Below are 21,650 nucleotides of genomic sequence, written 5' to 3' on the forward strand. Positions count from 1 at the left end.
TTGATATAAATTTTCAGTAAGGTATAGCAAAACTAAAATTGTAGCTCATCCATCTAAAAAAGGTTTGCTGGGTTTGGGAAATGGTTTAATGATTATACTCAAGGTGAGAAAAACTGGAAGTGAGTAAATAATAGACAAACAAGTGATTGCCAAAAGAGGGAATGGTACTGACCTTGATTCAAGGGTATCCCTGTGTCCTGGATTTTGCATCAGCCTTAGCACTAGCAGTAAGATGACTGAAGGTCAAGTTCCCTTTTAAGTCATACTTTATATATCCAAAGCTACCTGCAATTACCCAAATGCCTTCTAAGAATAATTGATTTGATGATGTGATCCAGTTCTAAATCATTCCTTCTTACAAAAGATTAGTTCTGAATTTTCTCGAATTGGATGCAGGAAAGGGATAAGCCATAAGGTGAGCTGGGAGTTCTGAGCATGCAGGGTGATCGCACACCATGTGCAAGACAGAGTACTATCAAGCTTTGAGCTATTATTCAAAGTGTTACTAAGAAAACTTCCGTCTTCCCGTTCCAGGAAAAGGTTCCTGAGGTTTACTTAAGTGACCAAGGTATAAGTCACCCTCCTGGACCTGGCGTTCTGGTCCAGTAATTGGCTCCTAGTTACTCCAGACACGAATCCCACAGGACCGTGGGCTCACAGAATGGGACAGACAGTGCACAGGGCAAAAACACATCAACCGCTGTTGACACTGTCTCCAGATACCAACCACTTGGTGGGGAATTGTCAGTTAAGGGTTGAGGTTTTCAAAGAGGTTTGAAAACAAAAAATGTTAATAATCCAGATCCCAGAAATCTCCAAAGAAGTGGCATCTGCGCCCGCAGATGATATGCGAGTCTCAGCCAGACCTCAACTGGATTCCCGGCTTGGCCCGCTAGACGCCCAGCAAGCGCTCCAGTCCGGGTTCCCTTTTCCACCGCTGCGGTGCAGCACAGCCATATAGGGAAGGCGGGATGGAGAAAAGCATTCCACCTCCGCCGCTCCCAGCATCCGCCCACTTGGCTGTGAACTTGAGCCAGCGGAGGTTAGCCGGGTCCCGGTTCTGGGCCTCCAGAGGTGCCTAAACCCCGAGAAGATCCTCTAGAAGGAGTGTAAACCTACCCCTACTGCCTTCACCCTTCACTCTGTAAATTGGCACCCGCCTCGCGCGGTGGCAGCCGCCCAGAGGACTCGAGGCAGCGCGCTGGAGACGCACGCCGGCAGGGAAGCGGGCAAGCCCGAAGGGAGCGGCGGCGCTGCCCAGCTTCCTCCCGCCCCTCGTCAGCCTTTCCGCGCGCGCTGCTTGGCCTCCTCTCCCCCAACCAGGGAAGCGGATGCAGAACCAAGCAAAGGCGGTAATCCCAAGAGGCGGCGAGGACAGAAACCCTTCTGCGCGCAGGGCACAGCGCAGCAGATGCAGGGTGGGGATGGGCAGAGGAGAAATCGCCGGCACCGATTTCGTCCGCGCCCTTCCCGCGCGTGGCCTTCCTCTTCACCGGCAATTTACCTTGGACCAGGCGCCTCCGGAGCTGCGGGTGGAGGCGCAGAGCCGTAGCCCGCAGGAGAGGAGTTTGATAGCCGCCATCTTCCGGTCCCGCTGCGGGAGGACTTAGCAGGCTGGAGCGCGCGAGCGAGGGTGCAAACGCTGGTTGCCGGGGCTGCCGCGGCGTCACGGGAAAAAAATAAGCGAAGGCGCGCGGGGGGCGGGCTGGAGGCTCGACCACGCGTCGCTTACGTCCTCCGGGCCTCCTGCGCGTCGCCTCCCATTGCCGGCTGCAGATATCGGAGAAGTGAGGCTGGGAGGGGCCTCAGCCCAGAGTGGAGACTTGCACAGTCTGCGCGGGTCGCAGGGAAGGGCCCGGGGTCCCGGTGCATTTGAGGCAGCGGTGTTGACGTTCACTTGCTGCCGCAGTCCTTAGGTCAGCGTTTTAGCTTTGAGCGGACGCTGGTGTCTGCTTTCCTGTGGGTCCAGGATAAGACTTGGCCCAGGTTTCCAGCTTGCCCTCGAGACACCTGCAGCTACTCAACCGCCTGGACAGTCTTACCATTTTAATATTTCTCAGCCCCTTTTCACCACTAATTGCCCTGGCTTGTGCAAAGTAAGTTTGCTCTGGGAACGAGTTGTCAAGAGATGTGACCAGGCAGACCTTCAGAAGGACAAGATTATAACTGGGCCCTTGTTCCCCATTATCCAAGTCTGCATGTTTTAAGATCTTTCTGGCAGTGGAGCCCCAGCAATCCAGAGAGACATAACAGATGCAGACATAGAGGTGTGTGTCCCTTTGATTGATCTTAACCTGTTACATAACTCTCCTAAACTCTCCTGTATTCTCAGGTCCAAATTGGAATTGCTTTATAATACTCAAACTGTCAAAGGTTTATATGAGGTCATTCATGCAAAGCTTCTGATACATTGTGAGCACAAAGTAAATGTTAGGCATCATACTCAATTTATTCCAATTACAATGGTTGATTGGCATGGCACAAACATACTCTCCAAATCTTATCTTTTGACCAGTTCTTTAAGGGCATGGGCCAAGTCTGTTTTCTTCAGAACCACCTATGCATTCAGCAGAATGGAAAGATCAGGTGGAAGCTCCATAAACTGTTTAGGGAATTAAAGGCTGACCAAGTCCTGAGAATATGGCTGTTAATTTTGAACATTTTGCAAACACACAAGAAAATCAAATGAGACTAGCTTCCTTGGGAAAATATACCAAAATAATGAACAATGAACAATCCAGTTTAAAAATAGAGTCTGTCCATATAAGCATTTTATGCTATTCTTTTAACTATGAACTCTTTTTCCCTGTGAATATTATTTTTATCAAAATCAATCTGGAAATGAAAAACCAAGTTCAACTATCCATTTAAATTGGAGAAAATAACAGTAGTGTTTGATATTTCAACACATTTTCAATTAATTGTATTAAGAGGAAATTCAAAAATTAGAACTGAATTGCATAATTAGTCCTAATACAGCATATAGCAGCTATTGTAATGCAATTTACAGGTTGTGAAAAAGCTAACATTCCAAATGAGTCTGCTTTTCCAATTTTCCCTTCCACAGGCACATGAAATGGAAAAAAAAAAAAAAAAAGCATTGGCAATTCTCTCCACCATCATATGACTTGCTCTTGGCTGGTCTCACTCCATTGCTTCTGGCTGAGGAAGACACATATTTAAATCTGTATTCTGTATAACTAAGTCTCCTAAGAAAATCAGCCTTACTGTATAGTTAGAACACACTGGACTACATTTTTTGATGACTCAATATCTTCATTTTCCTCTTTTTCAGCAGTATGAGTGTCTTAAACCTGAACAAATTATAGAAAAAAATGCTGTGTACCAATATCACTTCTAGTTCCACAAAAAATTAATAATAATAATTTTAATCCATGTGTAAAATTCTACTTCTTTTAAATCTCTGACTATAAGAACATTTGCCCTTTTCTTGGAAAGGCAGTTTATGGTAACTATATATTCTGGAAACTTTTCCCTGTAGAGTTTTGCAAGGCTTACCTTCTGCACTCTTAAACAACTGGGAGAATTACATTCTGAATCTTTAAATAAAAGGTCTGATCCCAAACAAGCAATGAGGAAATGAGGGAAGTTTATTTTGTATTGCGTTATGTTTGTATATGTGCATGGCACCTTCTTATCAGATGAATGCAAACAGTGTGTCAGTTATATTGTAAATAATTTTCTTCTTGAGAGATTTTGTTTTGATTCTAAATAATGATGCATTAATATTTCTCATTATTGAAAGATAGGACATCTTGACCTTATAGTTAGTTAACAGTCTATTCTTCCAATGATAATCAGGATAATCTGAAGACTTGTTTTTCAAGTGTTGGTTGACTGGCTTAACAAGTAATAGGAATTTTTCATCTAGGCCTTTTGACTAAGTTACAAAAATACATCCATGCTTTGTTTTATACAGTGGTCCTTTAATAAATGGAAAACAAATTACTTAAAACAATTATTTAAAGCAATTTTCCTCCAGTAACTTTGAAAGACATAAATCTGAAGTTTTACATGTCTGTAAATGTAAGTGTTGTTTTATAATGCAAATCATTCCTTAATTTGCCTAGTTTATAAGCTTGTTATTTTTATAGATTTTTGAAGCAATAATGTGTACTTAATATTTGTTCAAGGAATAGATAAAAAATTATTTGAATTTTTTAAATTGTAGTTTTATCAGAAAAAAAATGCATGGTAGTCAGAGAATTCTCAACTTCTGGAATGAAAGTGAAAATTAAGATGGTATGGAAACTTACAGGAGCAAAACATACCAGAGTGATTGAGTATACATTCAAATCTGATTGCATTGTACTTTCAATGTTTTCTCCCACTGTCTTTGAGAGCCAAAGTCTATACTTCTTAATATGGTATAAAAAGGAATCAGCTCTCCTGGTCTTTCTCCCTGACACAACCTCTGATTTATAATCCAAATTGTCTGTGCCTCTGAATTTTTACATGATGAAAACAACTTCAAAATTACATGTTAAAACAAAATGATTAAAAAAAAAAAACATAGACTCAATAGCTAATCAAATCCCAAGTTCTGTGTTCCCTAGTTACATGGTTCCCTATGGTAAAATAGTTAAAGAGAACTTGCAGAATGTCAAGATATAGGACAATATCTATGCCAGTATTTGTTTGTACTATGGACATGTTAAAAGATTATACCTTGTGAATTTATTTCATAAAGGCTGTCCATCTGTTCTTGCTGCTAGAAAAAAAATACCTTAGTCAGGGTAACATAAACAGAAATTTATTTCTCAAAGTTCTAGAGACTAGAAAGTCAAGATACCAATAGATTCAGTGTGCTACACTAAATTAAATTTGGTCTAAAGCTACCTGTGTACTTTGAGTTTTTACCTAGAAAACTGTAGTGTAATTGAGGAATATATTCTCATGACAAATAACTGAATCCCAGTCAATCACAGCAGCCAAAGGTAATAAGCCAATCAGGCTGCCAAATGATCAGACCATTTTCCCATGAGGCAAATGACCCATCACACCATGCCCCACCAAAAGACAAATGCTGATCTGTAACCAAACAAGCTGTTTCTGTGTGGCTCTTCCACTTTCTATCTAGAAATGGTGCCTGCCCACGTTGCTTGGAGAAGCTCTCTGATCCACTGCTGGTTCAGAGTGCTGCCTGATTCATGACTTGGTCTTTGCTGAAATTAACTCAGCTTAATTTAATTTTTCTAAAGTTTCTTTTAACAGGTATCTGGTGAAGACCTATTCTTCATAGAGAGCACCCTCTTTGTGTCTGTACACTTCAGAAGGGGCAAACAGCTTCTTCTCACCTCTTTTATAATAGCACTGATTCCATTCATGAGGACTCCACCATTCTTATACTCTGGATATGGACTATCCCCTCAAAAGCTCCTGTTAATGCAGCAATATTAAGAGGTAAGATGATTAGATTATGAGAGCTGTCACCTAATCAACCCATCCTGGTTTGTACGAACTGACTGGGTGGTAACTGTGGGGGGATGGGGGAAGCGCATGGAGGAGGTGGATCACCAGGGACTTGCCCTGAAAGGTTGCATCTTTCCTGTGGTCCCTTCCCCGCCCTTCCATCTGACCCTACCATAAGTGAGCAACTTTCCTCTGCTGGGCCCTTCCCCCATGATGTGCTGCCTTATCTTGGCCCCAGAGCAATGGAGTTGGCTGAATATGGGCTGAGTCCTCTGAAACCCTGAGCGACCCCAATTTTTCTCCTCTCAGTTGTTCTTGTTAGGTGTTGTTGGTCACAGCAACACAAAAACTGACAAAAACAACCCTCATGACTTCAACATCTTCTAATGGCTTTAACTTTTAATATTATCACATTGGGGATTAGGTTTCGACTTCTGATTGCAGAGGTGGGAAGATATTCAGACCGTATCAGATGCTTTCTCTTCTTTCATACTCTGGAAAACATTAGGCAGGATTCAAACCCTGTACTGTATGGAATTAAAGACAGCTATTATCTTTACATGTCCCACTTTCTCAGATAGCTTTGACTCTGACTCCAATTTTCCAGTTTCCACTAATTCTGCACTAATTCAGAACTCAGCTTCAGTTCCTCTAATCTGGATTATTATAATCCCTTCCTAAATAAATGTCCCTTTTCCTCAAATATAACCATCTTTAAATTATCATTTCAAACACAGTCCAGTCTTCACACATCATTTTCTAAAATATTTCAAAATATCTTCATCAATTGCAAGTTGAAGCCCAACATCTGATCATAGCCAAGATTTTTTAAAATATGGTCTCTGTACCCTCTAACCATGAAGGCTGAGCAGAGGTACTTTAGGACCTCCACATTTGAAATTAGATTAATTTATCTTTTAACTATTTTTTTAAATTTCTTTTAACCTTTTCTTCAACTCCAGCAAAGAAGTAGCATGTACACTGAATTATAATTTGTCTCTAATTTTAACATATTAAAGGTTACCAAATTGTTCAGCATGTTGACTTGATTAAGTTTGAAAACATATAATATCTGGATGTTCTGGTCACACACATATACTTCTTAACATGATTTCTCATCACAGCGTAGTATTTTTTCAACGGGCACATAGAACACTCATAATAACATACTATAGAGAGTTTTAGAGGATAATTTTAATTTGGGTAATTCCTTTTTTATGAAAGTCATATTTTCCATTTCCATATGTAAATGCATATACAGGTTGAATATTCCCTATTTAAGATGCTCAGGACCAATTTTGGTAATTCTTGTCTGACATTTATATATGTCAACAAGAGATGTTGATGTTATTGATTTTTAACCATTGAAGCAAACATTTCCTGCTACTTTTCTCTGAAGCTTATGATCTTTATTAATTGAAACATGCCCTAAAAGTCTAGGGCAAACTACAGTATGAAACAGAATTTTCTTGACATTCTTGTAGCTGAACAGATGGAAAATAAGAAGCAATCCATCATATATAACCCCACAGTTGCAATTTTTTAAGTATTCTTTTTTTAAAAAAATATATTTATTTTTTAGTTGTAGTTGGACACAACACTTTTATTTCACTTGCTTATTTTTGTACGTGGTGCTGAGGATTGAACCCAGGGTCTCGCACGTGCCAGATGAGCACTCCACTGCAGAGCCACAACCCCAGCCCCTGGTTGCAATTTTTTATCAGAAGAGTTTTAATATTCCCATTGATTCCATTTGTAACAGGAAAATGCTTCACAATTAAAATGCTAAAATACTTTTAAAATATAAAATATAACTTTTATCTATTTTATATGTTGGGGTTCTAAATAGAATTTTAATTGAAAGAATGGCCCTTCTTAAATATGTTTGAAAAAAAATGACTAGCTAGATCAGCCTACTTTGTTCCCTGCACACACCAAGGAGTTCTGCCACAGTCTTTGCTCATGCCTTTTCCTGTGTCAGCTGAGCAAATTCCTACTCATTTTTCAAGACTCAACATCAAATGTCACTCCTCTGTGGAGCTTGACAGCTCTTACCCCAAACTCTATCCCCTAAAGTATTAATTTCTTCTACTCCATGTTCTCAGGGCCCTTTGTCACAAAGATAATGAGCTTTTCAAGGGCATGCTTGTTCCTTTTTATATCCAGTGTCCTGAGATTAATGCTAATCATAGAGCAGATGTTCAACAAAGGCCAATTGTGTTGACTTGATTTGAGTTGCCCTTTTCTCTATCCTAATATAAGCCATCAGCTTTACTGTGTCTTCCAGCTCAATTATTTAGAATGAAAGTTTCCTCTCTGATCATGATGTGACAATAGTAATCATTACTTCTGCATTCTCTTTACAGTTTCTTTTGTGCCCACCACCATCTCCTTGGCTTTTCTGCTGTAGGGTAGTTCTTGTCTGGAGCCTCCTGTTCACAAGTGCCACTGGCTGACCTCTCCCCACAGAGAACCAGCAATCAAAGGATATGAGTTCAATAGGCACAGTCAGATTGTTTTATACTTCCCTATTTGACTCCCAATGGACCCTCTGTTTCTTTCATTATTATTTTCTTGCCTTCTTTTGAACATTGGATTTGGCTGTCTTTTTCACAAGAAGTAACTGAAACCTAGTGCAATTTTTTGGCAGCACCCTCCCACTGGTAATGCTAGAAAACAGCCATTAATGCCTACAAATAATACAATTCAAGAAATGCTGCCAAGACATTGTGACACCTTTTATTTATTTCCATATCATATTTTACATTTATGATGAGAATATAAAGGAGGTCACTTATAAATATCAACCAAAGGAAAACAATTCATTACATTATGATGACCATCTTGAAATACTTTGTTGCTACCACAAAAAAAGTTAAAAAATGTGTGGAAATATTTAGGCTAGACATAAAAGGCAGGATTCAAATTGTATTATGTAATGATCACAACCATATGTTAGATATTTTCACATAAGAACTGAGAAGGACTATAAAAATATGTGGAGTGGAAAACATTATGATGGGAGCAGGATTTTGAGTTTTTCTCTCATTATTTAAAATATCGTTCAGCTTTTACTTAACTTTTAAAAGCATTAGGCAGACAGTTTGAGTGTAAGAGTGCTGAATATCCATTTCAGGATCTTCAAAGAGGCATTTGCTTGCCTGTGTTCATTGCAGCATTATTCACAAAAGCCAAGATGTGGAAACAACCTAAATGTCCATCCGTGGTTGAATGGATAAACAATGTGGTATACACTTACAATGGAATACTGTTGAACCTTAAAATAGAAAGGAATCCTGCCATTTATGACAACGTGGATGAACCTTGAGGATATCCTAAGTGAAATAAGCCAGTCACAGAAATACTGTTTGATTCCACCTATATAAGGTATCTGAAATAGTCAATCTCTGAAAACGGAGCAAAATAGGAGAAGGAGAAATGGGAAGTGATATTTAACAAGTATATATTTCAGTTATATAAGAAGAATAAATTCTAGAGATCTGCTATACCATGCTGTATCTAGTTTATAATACTTATTGCACACTTACAAATCTGTTAAGAGGATAAATCTAGTGTTAAGTTTTCTTACCACAATAAATATAATTGATTATACACACACACACACACACACACACAAACATGTTGTGTTTGTAAATTTTGCCTGCTCTACTCTCAAGCTGGGAAGTCAGGGGATTGTTTCAGGAGATTAGAGACTATGTTTCACATCACCCATATTGTTTGTTTCAGCTGTCAGGGCAGGAAATAGAACAGGATAATCTTCATTATGATTTAAATCTCAGCATCTGCCCTTAGAAATGTGTTGAAGGCTTGGTCACCAGCCTGTGGTGCTATCAGGAGGTGGGGAAACCTATAAGAGGTGGGACAAGCAGAATGACATTCAGTCATTGGGGATGGAAACTTGAGAGGGATATTGGGACCTTGGTCCCTTGTGTCCCTTTACTTCCTGGCCACCATGAGATGAGAAGCTTTGCTCCACCACATATTCCCTACCATGATTTTTTGCCTCACTGCAAGCCCAAAGCAATGGGCTCAGAAACTATGGACTAAAATGTTTAAAATTGTGAAGCAAAACAAGTTTTTAAGTTGATTCATTTCAGGGATTTTGTCACAGCAACAGAAAGCTTACTAATACAAATTTCTAATATGCACGTCTCCGTAGATGAGTGAAGGCAGCAGCCTTCAATGAAATGAAACCATTACATTAGGAAACAAAATGATCAACAAGATAAAAATCTCCTCACTTGAAATCCTCCGTGGACATTAGCCAGTGATAGTAGTTTTGAGTTGTGGCTTGAAATATTGTCAGACACTCATCACATCCACATATAGTTTCCTAATTACCTCATAGTTACTCTTTTAGAAATTTGTTCATGTCTGACAAAAATACTTTTGGTTGTTAAAAAATAGTAGCATTAACTAAGCTACTGGCTAGTCTAAGAACATAATAACCCTGAAAGTATTGAAGTGCTATCTACTGCAATGTAACTGAGAAAAAGAAGTGCTGTGGTCTGAATGTTTATGTCCCTTCAAATTCATATGTTGAAATCCTCAATTCCAAGGCAATGATGTTAGGAGGCCAGGCCTTGGAATATGTTTTGTTCGTAGTGGAGTACTTTCATGATGGGACTTGTGCTCTTACTATGCCCTTATCACCAAATCTACCACCATATCTTGATCTGGGACTTCCCAGCTTCCAGAACTGTGGAAAATAAATTTCTACTATCTAAAACCCATCCAGTTTATGTTATTTTGTTTTAGCAACCAGAATGACCATGATATGTTCTATGACAGAACTTACAACCAATGTCTAATGACCACATGTGGAAGAAAGGCAAAGTAAATTTTAATGGGTAATATTCAGACTTCATTCCTCACTTTGGAAAATAACGTTGAAAGGAAAATTGGTTCTAGAACAATATCTTAAGACTGTTATGATTCATCACACTCTTGATTCTCTTTATGTTCTAGAGTAGTAGTCTACTATCAAACCAGGATTCTTTTGCCCACTGCACTGTATGCCAAATGCTAAAGTGATAATTTTTGCAAAAGAAAATAATGTGGCTTCATGTGAGTAGGGAAGCTGCCAGACTCAAATCTTCCTCCCCAAGAATATGATTTAGGGATCATTTATTGGATAAAGAGACACGGTGTTGTGAGCGGGGGAAGGATGATTGGAGGAAAGGAAAGGTGATGCAATGCTTGGTCGGAGTTTGTGTATCTAAATGTCATGGCTCTGTGTAGGAGGCATGTTCAGAAATGGCAGTATTGATAGGATACAAGTGGAGCTTTTTGTCCTCTGATATCCAAAGATCCTTCATCAGACACCTGTGCAGGCCCACACAAAGGGTTTGGTGCTTTCCACCACCTTAAGCCATCCCTAATAAAACCAAACAATCGTTACCAAAATGACCATGCATCAGAGGGATTATTTATAGTAAAGCTAACAAGTAAACAACAAAGTTGTTTACTTAAACACTTCTTTTTTTTTGAGAGAGAGAGAGAGAGAGAGAGAATTTCAATATTAATTTTTCAGTTTTTGGTGGACACAACATCTTTGTTTGTATGTGGTGCTGAGCATCGAACCTGGGAGCACGTATGCCAGGCGAGCGCGCTACCACATGAGCCACATCCCCAGCCCCTTAAACAACTGCTTAACCAGTGATAAAAACAAGTATCTAAAAAGAAGTGAGGCTAAGGATGTATTCAGGTTCTCTCGGAGTTTGAAAACAGAGAATAAGCTCCTTGGTTTTTAAATTTCTTAATTGAAGAGGGAGAATGGCTAAAGCTCTTAAATAAAGTGGAAAAATCCATTAATTTAAATATGGGGACTTGGTTATAGAGTAAATATATATTTGAAGCTGTACCCTACACATACAGGCATATATAGGTGTGTATGTTTTAAAAACTAAATACAATACAAACTAAACACAGTATTTGTTTAGAGACCAATTAGTCTATAGACTAATTATTAAATGCTTTCTTCAATGTGCATTGTGCTAAGGGATAGGGATTGTATTGTGCATAAGACTGACAGACATGGTCCTAGACCTCCTGAAGTTTACAAACACACTCCCCACCCCCGTCAAAAGACAAACACCTAAAAATATAAATGGACATGTTATATAAGAAGTGAAGGGGCTGGGGTTGTGGCTCAGTGCTGCTCACCTAACAGGTATGAGAAACTTGGTTTGATCCTCAGCACCACATAAAAATAAATAGATAGATAGATAGATATAGATAGATAAAGGTATTGTGTGATCTACAACTAAAAAGTATTTAAAAAATAAGTGAAAATAACACTACAAGAAGAGATCGTCAAACTCAATAGTAATCAGTGAAATGCAATCTCAAACAGCGAAATACCAATTTTTGTTCATTAGGTAAATATTATAAAAATGAATAATAGTGTAGCCAAGGATATACAAGAAAGAGAGCCATCATGTTTTGAAAGGCAAAATGTCAAATGTTAAATAAACATTCCTTTAGCATATTATATATTTACTATGTGATTGCTGAGGGCCATTGCCAAGTAGGAATGACGCATCGAAATTTCCTTGCCAGCATACCCCATGTTGCTTAGAGGAAGGACTTGTGGAAATGGACTTGCCTTGGACATTCGCTGTGACATTGCATGTATGTTTGAGAAAGGTGATCCTGCTCAAGGACCAGGGTGGATCCAGGTTTAGGGTGTATCCTGCAGGTTTTAGGAAGTATCCCGCTCCTTGGGTTTAGGGCGTTCCCGGTTTAGGACAATTTGGGTTTAGGACGTTCAGGTTTAGGATTCCTGCTGGGAATAGGGCATATCCTGCTGCCTGAGTTCCCGTTGAGTTCCCGTGGAATTCAGAAAGTTTTGGGGATTAAAAGCCTGGTGGAGTACGTGAATTTTGCTGGAGAACTTGGATTTCTCCAGAACATGTGTAGAGGCCGGTGTGAGTTCGGGAATAAAGAATTGCTGTTTGAATCTACAAGGTGTGTGGTGGCTCGTGATTCTGTGCCCAGCCAGACTGCGGCATGTGATAATACACAGCAGTTAAAAAGATGAGAGGGATCTACATGTCCATTTAAGAAAACTATACTAGGATATAGAATTATAAAAAGGAATTGAACTGCAGAACAATGTGCGTGATATAATTCCATTTATGAAAAAAGGATGAACCTAGATTATATATTGGTTATATTTTCATGGAAACTCATTGAAAAAATGTGAAAGAAAAGTAAACTGTTAATGATTATATTTATATGAGGTTGGCAAGAGTTTGAAGTGTAAAAAAGTTTTAAATTTTTCAACCTATATGCTTTACATTTTTTAAATTTCTGCTTATTTAATTGAATATTATATAGGTAGTGTTTACAGTTAATAATAAACCAACAATTATCTGGAAATTTCTTAAACTTTTTAATTTCATGGACTCAGCAATATTAAAAAGGATGATTCATTTCAGTATCTTTAAGAATCCAAAAATCAGGGTCTGGGGTTGTGGCTCAGTGGTAGAGTGCTCATCTAGCATGTGCGAGCGCTGGGTTCGATCCTCAGCATCACATAAAAATAACTAAAATAAGGGCAATTTGTCCAACTCGAATTAGAAAAAATATTTTTTAAAAAATACAAAAATCAAACAAGGAGAGAAATGAAATACAGTAGATGGGGTAGAGAGAGAAGATGGGAGGGGAGGGGAGGGGGGATAGTAGAGGATAGGAAAGGTAGCAGAATACAACAGTTACTAATAGGGCAATATGTAAAAATGTGGATGTGTAACAGATGTTATTCTGCAATCTGTATTTGGGGTAAAAATGGGAGTTCATAACCAACTTGAATCTAATGTATGAAACATGTTATGTCAAGAGCTTTGTAATGTTTTGAACAACCAATAAAAAAAATACAAAAATCAGATTAAAATCTTATGATTCTAGTTATGGAAAAAAGTTGCTTTAGTTTGTGCATAAATGTCTAGAATATTCATAGAAATTTTAATAGTGGTTACTTCTATTTTATATAACTTTTACTTTATTGCTTATACCTTATAATCATTAATCTTTTTTATTTCATTGTGAATGAAAGACAAGTCATTTCTATCTCTCTATTTAAAATATTTATTCCCCAGAGAGGTGATTAAAGCAGTTTTAAAATTTCTAGTCATTAGACATTTGTGATACAGTAGATTTTCTTGCCACCCAGCAAAACTACAGGAATAAGTGAGATATATTGTATTTTTCAAGGGAATAGGAATCTAGTTTTTAAAGAATTATTTTTTTACATTTCTTAGAAAAGAGATAGAATTTAATAATTTTGACTGAATAGAGAATAGACGAAGTATAAATCATATTAAAATAATGCACCAAGCACTAAACATATAGCAATAACAAATGGGGAAAGGGGCTGGAGTTGTGGCTCAGTGGTAGAGCACTTGCCTAGCTAGCACATGTGAGGCACTAGGTTATATCCTCAGCACCACATAAAAATAAATAAATTAAATAAAGGTATTGTGTCCATATACAACTAAAACAAATGAATTAAACAAATGGGAAAGAGTGTAGGAAACCCAAGCTGCTACAATTATCTAAAATGTTCAGTTTTCAACAAATAATTATGAAACACCCAAACACACAGGAAAGTAGATCCCCTACATTGGGGCAGAGGGGTGTGGTAGATGGGGCAGGAAGCAGGCAACAGAAACTGAATGTGAGACTGACCAGAAATGAGATTTCATTACTAGTCATCACAAATGGTTTAAAGAATTAAAGGAAACAATGACTAAAGAAGTAAATTGTACTGATGTCACACCAAACAGGTTATCAGTAAGGAGTCAGAAACAATAAAGGAGAGTGAAATGAAAATACTGTAATTTAACAGTATAGCTTGAATAAAAATTTATAGGAGCTTATCAGTACATTTGAACTGGTAGAAGATAAAATTTGCACATTTGAACAAAGATTAATAAACATTCTGCAACTCACAAAACAGAAAGAAAAAAGAATGAAGAACACTGAGTAGAACCTCAGAAAAAATATGAGAACTAATAAGCACAACAACATATACATGAGGGGAGTACCACAAAAAGAGGAGAGAGAAAATATAATAATTCAAAGAAATAATGGCTGGAATATAGCAAATGTATTGAAAAATAATTTGAACAATCAGAAAGCTCAATGAATTCTAAGTAGGAATAATGCACACATCCACAAATAGACAAAGCAAAATAAAAATAATTAAACTCAAGAGAGAGACAATATTAAAGATATCAAGAGAAGAATGACATATTTCTGTAAGATGAGCTGACTTGTCAGTAAAGACAGTAGAAGCCAGAAGATAGTGGAATAACATATTCAAAGTACTTACTCAAAGGAAAAAAAAGTCAACCATAAATCCTATATCCATCAAAGCTACCTTTCAATAATGAAACTAAAAAAAAGAACTTCCCCCAATAAAAAAAATTCTGTTACCAGACTCGCCTTACAAAAAATAATAAAGGCAGTTTTTCATGTTGAAACCAAGTGACACAGACAGTAACCAGGAGAAAATAATTTCAAATCACACATCTCATAAGGCACTTGCTTTTAGAATACAAAGAATCATTACAACTCAATAATAAAAATATCAGTAGACTAATTTTAAAATTCACAAAGGATCTGTACAGTTATTTTTCTAAAGAAAATACATAAAAGGATAATAAACACATAAAAGGTACTCTGCAAAATTTTTCATCAGGAACATTCTCATAAAAAAAATACCAGAAGATACCACTTTGTATACACTAGAATGACTAATGAGAAAAGCCATTAGAATTCAAATATGAGATAATGACAATAGGAGTTGATTAAAGTGTGAGAAATTAGAACTTTCATACACCACTTGTGAGAATGTGAAAAGTTACAGCCACTTTGGAAATATCCTCAAACGATTAAACATAGAGTTACTGTATAACACAATAATTTAACTGGTGTATACCCAAGAAAATGAAAACATCTGTCCACAAAAAAGTTACATTAATGTTTATATCAGCATTTTGCACAACAGTCAAAGGTGAGAGCAACCCAGATACATACCAATGGATGAATTAATAAAGAAAATGTGGCATATCCAAAGAGAAGAATCTTATTCAACCATAAAAAGAAATGGAATACTGATACATGCCACCTTGAAATAAAAGTGAAAAAAAGATGATCATTTCTTATATGATTCCATTTATATGTCATGTAGCACAAATAAAGAACATTCCATTTTCACAAAAATTAGCATTGGACAGCACTGGTCTGTTTAATAGTAATGAAATGGCTAGTTATCCTTTAGAGATTAATAGTTTCTCGATACGTTTTATAACATCTGGCAGCAGACTCTTAGAATTTGGATTCTTAGGCAAGGGTATAGGACATAGGTCGCCCCTTACTGATTAGAGATGTTCTCATAGTTCAAAGGTAGGTTGAGGAGTTGGGTTTATTAATTTTCTATTGTTGTAATGACCAATTACCATACTTCTAGTAGCTTAAAACAACACAAAGTTACTATTTCAAAGTTCTGTAGTTCAGAAATCCACCACGATAGGGTTCACTGAGCTAAAGTGAAAATATTGAGCTTTGTCTCTGAGAAAATGTCAAATGACAGAAGTTACCAATTCTGCCGAGGTTCCCCAGGCTCCTGGGTGGTCTGACATGGCAGGCTTCAGCTTCTGGAGAGGCTGCAGCTGCATTTGGGTTATGTCTCAGAGCTCAGAGAGGCAAGACTAAGGACAAGGAATGGCTTCCTATCACCAAACTGTCCTCCTGACTAAGGACATAAAGAATGAATTTCCTGGGGAGAGCTATCTCTTTTCCCTGTACATCAAAAGTCAGAAATCATCAACGTTTCCTGCAGATGTTCCTCAAAGATTTAAAGATTATGCTCATATAAAAGCAGATCTGTTCTGGGCAGCAGACAAGGATCAATGTATTTGTCATCATTTGGGACTATAAATTAACACATTGTCTGGGTGTTTAAATTTCCAATGAGGTAGCCACTGTCATCAGTGGGACAATTATCCTGACCAAATGCTCCATAGCCCCATTCAGCAAGGCTATCACAACAGGCTATGTGAGCCCATACCATCCTTTACAAGATAACTGGCAGCTGTGGCTCTGTGCTGGGGCAAATCATTCCCACCATCCCAGAAGCTGCTGATTATGGCTGGTATTGCCTTAGCCAGGGACTAGACTGCCTCCTAGGGAAATTTCACCAAAGCCACTTACAGCTATCTCACTCCAAACCTCTGGAAAGAGACTGGCTCCCCATCAGAAAACTACAGGTTATCTGAAAAAGATCCATATCAGTGTCCATATAGAGAAGGTAGGCTTCAGCTGTGGCCACAGTGGTGTTTTTATACCATATAAGAAAGATAAAATGACTCAATTAAGCCTTTGTTAAAAAATATTGATAGGTTGTATTCCTTCTGGAGTGTAGTAGGCTAATGGCCTTCGGTTATCTAGGTCCTAATCACTGAGACCTTTGAATGTTATTGTAGGTAGCAAAAGCAACTTTTTAGATGTGGTTAAGTTAAGGATCTTGAGATGAGAAGATATTACCCTGGATAATCAGATAGAAGTCAGTAGACAAGTCTGGTTGTTCAAACTGATAAACAGAATGGAAGAACCAGAGGGGAACTCGGGAACAAGGGATAGGAGAGACAACAGAATTTTTGAAATACATGCATTCATTCAGTATAAATATTTAATAATTTAATTACTAAATATTTAATAATTTAATAAACATTTAAGTGTCTACCACATGCAAAATCAGTGGTAATACATAATGGATACCACCATCTATAAGATATTTGCTATTCATAAGATATTCACTCTCCCTTACAAATGAGAAGAAGACTGTCAGGTAACATGAAGGATCCAGCTCAAGTTACAGTGGCACCAAAATCTGCGTGCCATAGAACTTACCACCAGAGTGGCAGGCAGAGGAATACCGAATGAAAATTGGTTGGGTTTTGTAGGATGAAGGGATAGGGAACTGGGAGTGCTGGTTTAAGTGATCAATCATGTGACCAAAAAGAAGGAAAAAGGCCAGAAGGAAACTAAAGAGATTGAGAGATTGGGAGAAAATGTCATCAAAGGGTTTTTCTAGATCAAATATTATGAAAGAACTACAAAGGACTTATTATGGTTCAGTTCAGAGATGCAAGAGAGATGGGCTTTTGGAGTATTAGACATTTGAACAGTTTACCTAATATAATGTTAGGATTATAGGAGGATTTAGAGTGAAGATAAATGCTGTGAAAGGACATTCAGTGTCTTAACTGAATATTAGGGATGCAGAGACAAGAAATACAGTCAGAGAGCTTCACTTGAGATGAAGCATGGATTAATAGTCAAGTGTCCCTGAAACAAACAGGTGGTAATTTTGAGAAGATGAAGGTACTGATGAATATTAGAGCAAGAGTTCTCGGGCATACAGCTAAAAAAGGAGGAAGGAAGTGGCAGTTAGGAGGAATCTTGAGAAAGAAAGTTTAGAATAGTAGAGACAAGGGCATGAAAGCACACTGGAGGTTGTAGGGCTTCCATTCCCTAAAGGACTAAGAAAAAGTGACAGGCTTCAAATGCTTTAACTTGGTATAAGTAGTTTTAAGCCAGAAAATGTAAAGTGCATGTGTCAGGCTTAATCATGTTATAAAAGTAATTATAAAATTACCTTTTATAGTTTATAAAGATAAAGAAGGGAACTTTCTGGATCATGTATAAGAAATGTAAGTGTATTTAATTCTGGCAGCTCTCAGATGTGGTACTTTATGATCTGCTTTTATCAAAAAGTTTAAGAGGAAAACTGAAACTGCCAAGCCATGTTCTGGCCAAAGTACATTAAAATCAAGTTTTAATCTCCAAAGGTAATAGAAATAATATTACACAATGGAGTCGTGAGACCTTTCATTTTAATCAATTAGGAATTTGGGAATTAAATAAGTTTGAATAAGCATTTCTCTATAGAAGAAATAAAAATGACCAATTAACATAGGAAAGGACTTTTCTTATTAACAGGCACAACGCGGTGCTCTTGGGCTTTAACTTTGTGCTAAATTGATGACTAATCCTTGCTGATTTTACCTTTACCATATTATTTACCTCATTGTGTCTGACCTCCTTTTCCACCCATACTAATGCCCTTGTGTAAGCCATAACCCTCTCTCTGAATTATAGTGACATTGTCCCCACTGGTCTCCCTCTCTGTATTCTTAAGTCTCCTAGTGTGTCCTCCTTACCGCCAGTAAGTATATCTTTTGGAAATCTGACCCTGTAATTATCCTACTGAAAACCAAACCAGTCTCTCCACTGTCTACAGTGGTCCCAACTCCTTATCTTCTGCCAACTTTTCCAGTTTTATTTTCAGTGATATCAGTAATTGCCTATCTAATCAAATATATTTGATTAGATAGGCAATTAAAACCTTATATTTTTAAAAAGGAACTCTGCATTTTCTATAAATTACTAGATAACCACCCAGTTTGAAAAATTCCAAATCTAATCCCAGCGTAATGAATCTTAAATGATGTAGCCTTTAGACTTGGCTATTCCATGTTTGACCACTGGATTATTTCAGGAATTACATTTGGGCTTCTGTCACATAGCATAATGTGTTTAATGTTTATTTATATTCTAGCATATCAGTATTCAATTACCTTTTTTTAGCTAAGTAATATTCCATTATATGATTATACCACATTTTATTTAACAGTTCATAGGCATTTAGGTTGTTTCCAACTTTTGCCTATTATGAATAATATTACTATGAACATTTGTGTAAAAATTTTTGTGTGGACATGTTTTTTAATATCCCTTGGGCATATATCTAGAAATGGAACTGTCAATGTCTTAGTCTATTTGGACTGCTATAACAAAATACCACAAGCTGGGTGACTAATGAACACCAAAGATTTATTTCTCACAGTTTTGAAGGCTAGGGATATTAAGATGAAGGCGCTGGCAGATTCCATGTCTGGCAAGACCTTTCTTCATAAATAGCCTTCTTCTTGCTGTGTCCTTGCTTCATAGAAGGGCCAGGGATCCTCTGAGGCCCTTTTTTTTTTTAAGGGCACTAATTTTATTAATGAGAATTAGGGTCATGACCTAATCACCTCCAAATGCTGCTCTTTCTAATACTATCATTGGGGTTAGGGTTTTACCACGTGAATCTGGGACATTCAGTCCGTCACACTGGGTCTTATGGTTATTCTATATTTAACTTTTTAAGGAACTGCCAAATATCTTCCCAGAGTGGGTACATAGTTTACTCTACCAGCAATGTATCAGAGCCTCAATCTCTCTACATCCTTGTCAACATGTTTTATTATCCAACTTTTGGGAATATAACCATCCTAGTGGGAATAGAGTGATTTCACATTGTGGTTGTGACTTCCATTTTCTAATACCTGACCATATTGAGTTCGTTTTTCTGTGTTAATTTGTCATTTTTATTTCTTCTATAGAGAAATGCTTATTCAAATCATATATGCATGTATGTACATATATATATATATACATATAATTATATAATATGTAAAAATATGTATGTATGTACATAAAGAGCTAGTGATCGAATCCAGGACCTTGTACATGCTAGGCATGCATCTTCTCATTGGATATATATTACATATAAATATACATATTTATATGTATATGTATGTAATATACATATATATGTTTATGTATATATATGTTTAGTGCTGGTTGTCAAACCTGGGACCTTGTACATGGTAGGCATATCCTCTATAACTGGCTACATCGCCATCGTCATGTCATCATATATATTCTGGATACTTGTCTTTTATCAGATATGTTTTTCAAATAACAACTTCTATTGACTTTTTGCTTTCTTGAGAGTGTCCTCTGACACACAGCTCTTAATTTTGATTAAGTTCAACGTATCTATTTGTTTTAAGTTCAAAGTATCTCGGTTTTTTTTTTCAGTGTCATAGCTGAGAAACCAATTTGTCTATTATTTTTCCAAATAGTCTTTAGACTTTGCTGCTACCTTGATTCCAGATTTCTTGGCTACCAGAGCAAGAAAAATCAACTTCTGTTGTTTTAAAGCAATACAGTTTGTGGTAATTTTTTATGGCAGCCATAGGAAACAGAATCCGTTGGCCCCATCACAGTCCCTTCCTCCCCAAGATGACGGTCATAAGATTGATTTGGGCTCCCCAAGTACCCTTCTATGCCTCTCTCCTGGCTTTTGGTAACTGTCATCAATCCTTGGTATCTCTTAGTGCTTCACTGTAATTACTGCCTATATCTTATACCTGTTGTCAGCTCTTGGCTCTCATAACATTTAAGTTCAGCTGGATAATCCAGGATGAGCTTATCTCAAAACAATTAAGTTAGTTACATCTTCGTAAATTCTTTTTCCATATAGGGTTACATACATAGGCTCTGGGGGATAGTATATAGTTATAGCCACTACAGTTACTCTCACAGTAATTTCTCCATGAATCATCAAGGAGAGGGAGAACAATTCTACTTTAACTTAATGCTCACTGCAAGAATTTTTTAAAGAAAATTTTCAAAATAAAAATCATGCATAAATTCACCCTGAATTTAAGTTTATTTTTCATAATTTATATCATTTCAAAATTTGAATTGGCAAATATATATCAAAATAATAATATATAGCATATTACTAGTATGTGTCTATTAGTATGCTGTATATTATTATCCTTATTTTTACTTAACAACAAACTGTGATTATTTCAATCTGTTTTGGTAAATATGGATATAAAATATAATTTCTAATGTTTTCATTATATTATGTTGCATGAATATACCAAAATTTGTTGAACCAATCTTCCCTGGCACATGTTTGTGTTATTTCCAAATGTTCACAATTATGAATAAATTATTAATAGTTTTGTTTTATTCAGCTTTTACACACTTGCCCAATTATTGTGTTAGAAGAAACTGCTGATTCAGAAACTTTTTAAAAATTTTTCATTTGTTCTTTTTAGTTATACATGACAATAGAATGCATTTTGACATATCATACATACATGGAGTATACTTCCTATTCTTGTAAGGTTTTAGTATATAATGCCAGGTGCCCTTCAGTAGGTTTGAAGAAACTCCTTACAACAGTGTATGAGAATAGGTGCTCATCTTCTCTTATTGATTTTGGGTACCATCCATTATTTCATTTAATTTGCAAGTTTTCTAGTTAAGATTTTTGCAAATAT

At 37.0% G+C, this 21,650-nt stretch overlaps 1 protein-coding gene and 1 long non-coding RNA gene across 2 annotated transcripts in view; one reads left to right on the top strand and one right to left on the bottom strand.

Annotated features, from left to right (window-relative positions):
- Oxct1 (3-oxoacid CoA-transferase 1) overlaps positions 1-1,719 on the bottom strand; it is a 131,528-nt gene extending 129,809 nt beyond the window's left edge. Inside the window, exon 1 of the mRNA XM_005325615.5 lies at positions 1,505-1,719. Within this exon, the coding sequence (XP_005325672.1) occupies positions 1,505-1,582 (78 nt within the window). The 5' untranslated portion in view covers positions 1,583-1,719. The remainder of the gene's footprint in view (positions 1-1,504) is intronic.
- A 270-nt stretch (positions 1,720-1,989) lies between these two features.
- On the top strand, positions 1,990-10,187 carry LOC106144897 (uncharacterized). Its single transcript, XR_001229765.4, has 3 exons — positions 1,990-2,267; positions 5,223-5,424; positions 7,800-10,187. It is a non-coding gene; the product is annotated as an uncharacterized LOC106144897 (long non-coding RNA).
- The last annotated feature ends 11,463 nt before the right edge of the window (positions 10,188-21,650 follow it).

This window comes from Ictidomys tridecemlineatus, chromosome 1, assembly GCF_052094955.1.
Source record: "Ictidomys tridecemlineatus isolate mIctTri1 chromosome 1, mIctTri1.hap1, whole genome shotgun sequence".
NCBI lineage: Eukaryota > Metazoa > Chordata > Mammalia > Rodentia > Sciuridae > Ictidomys > Ictidomys tridecemlineatus.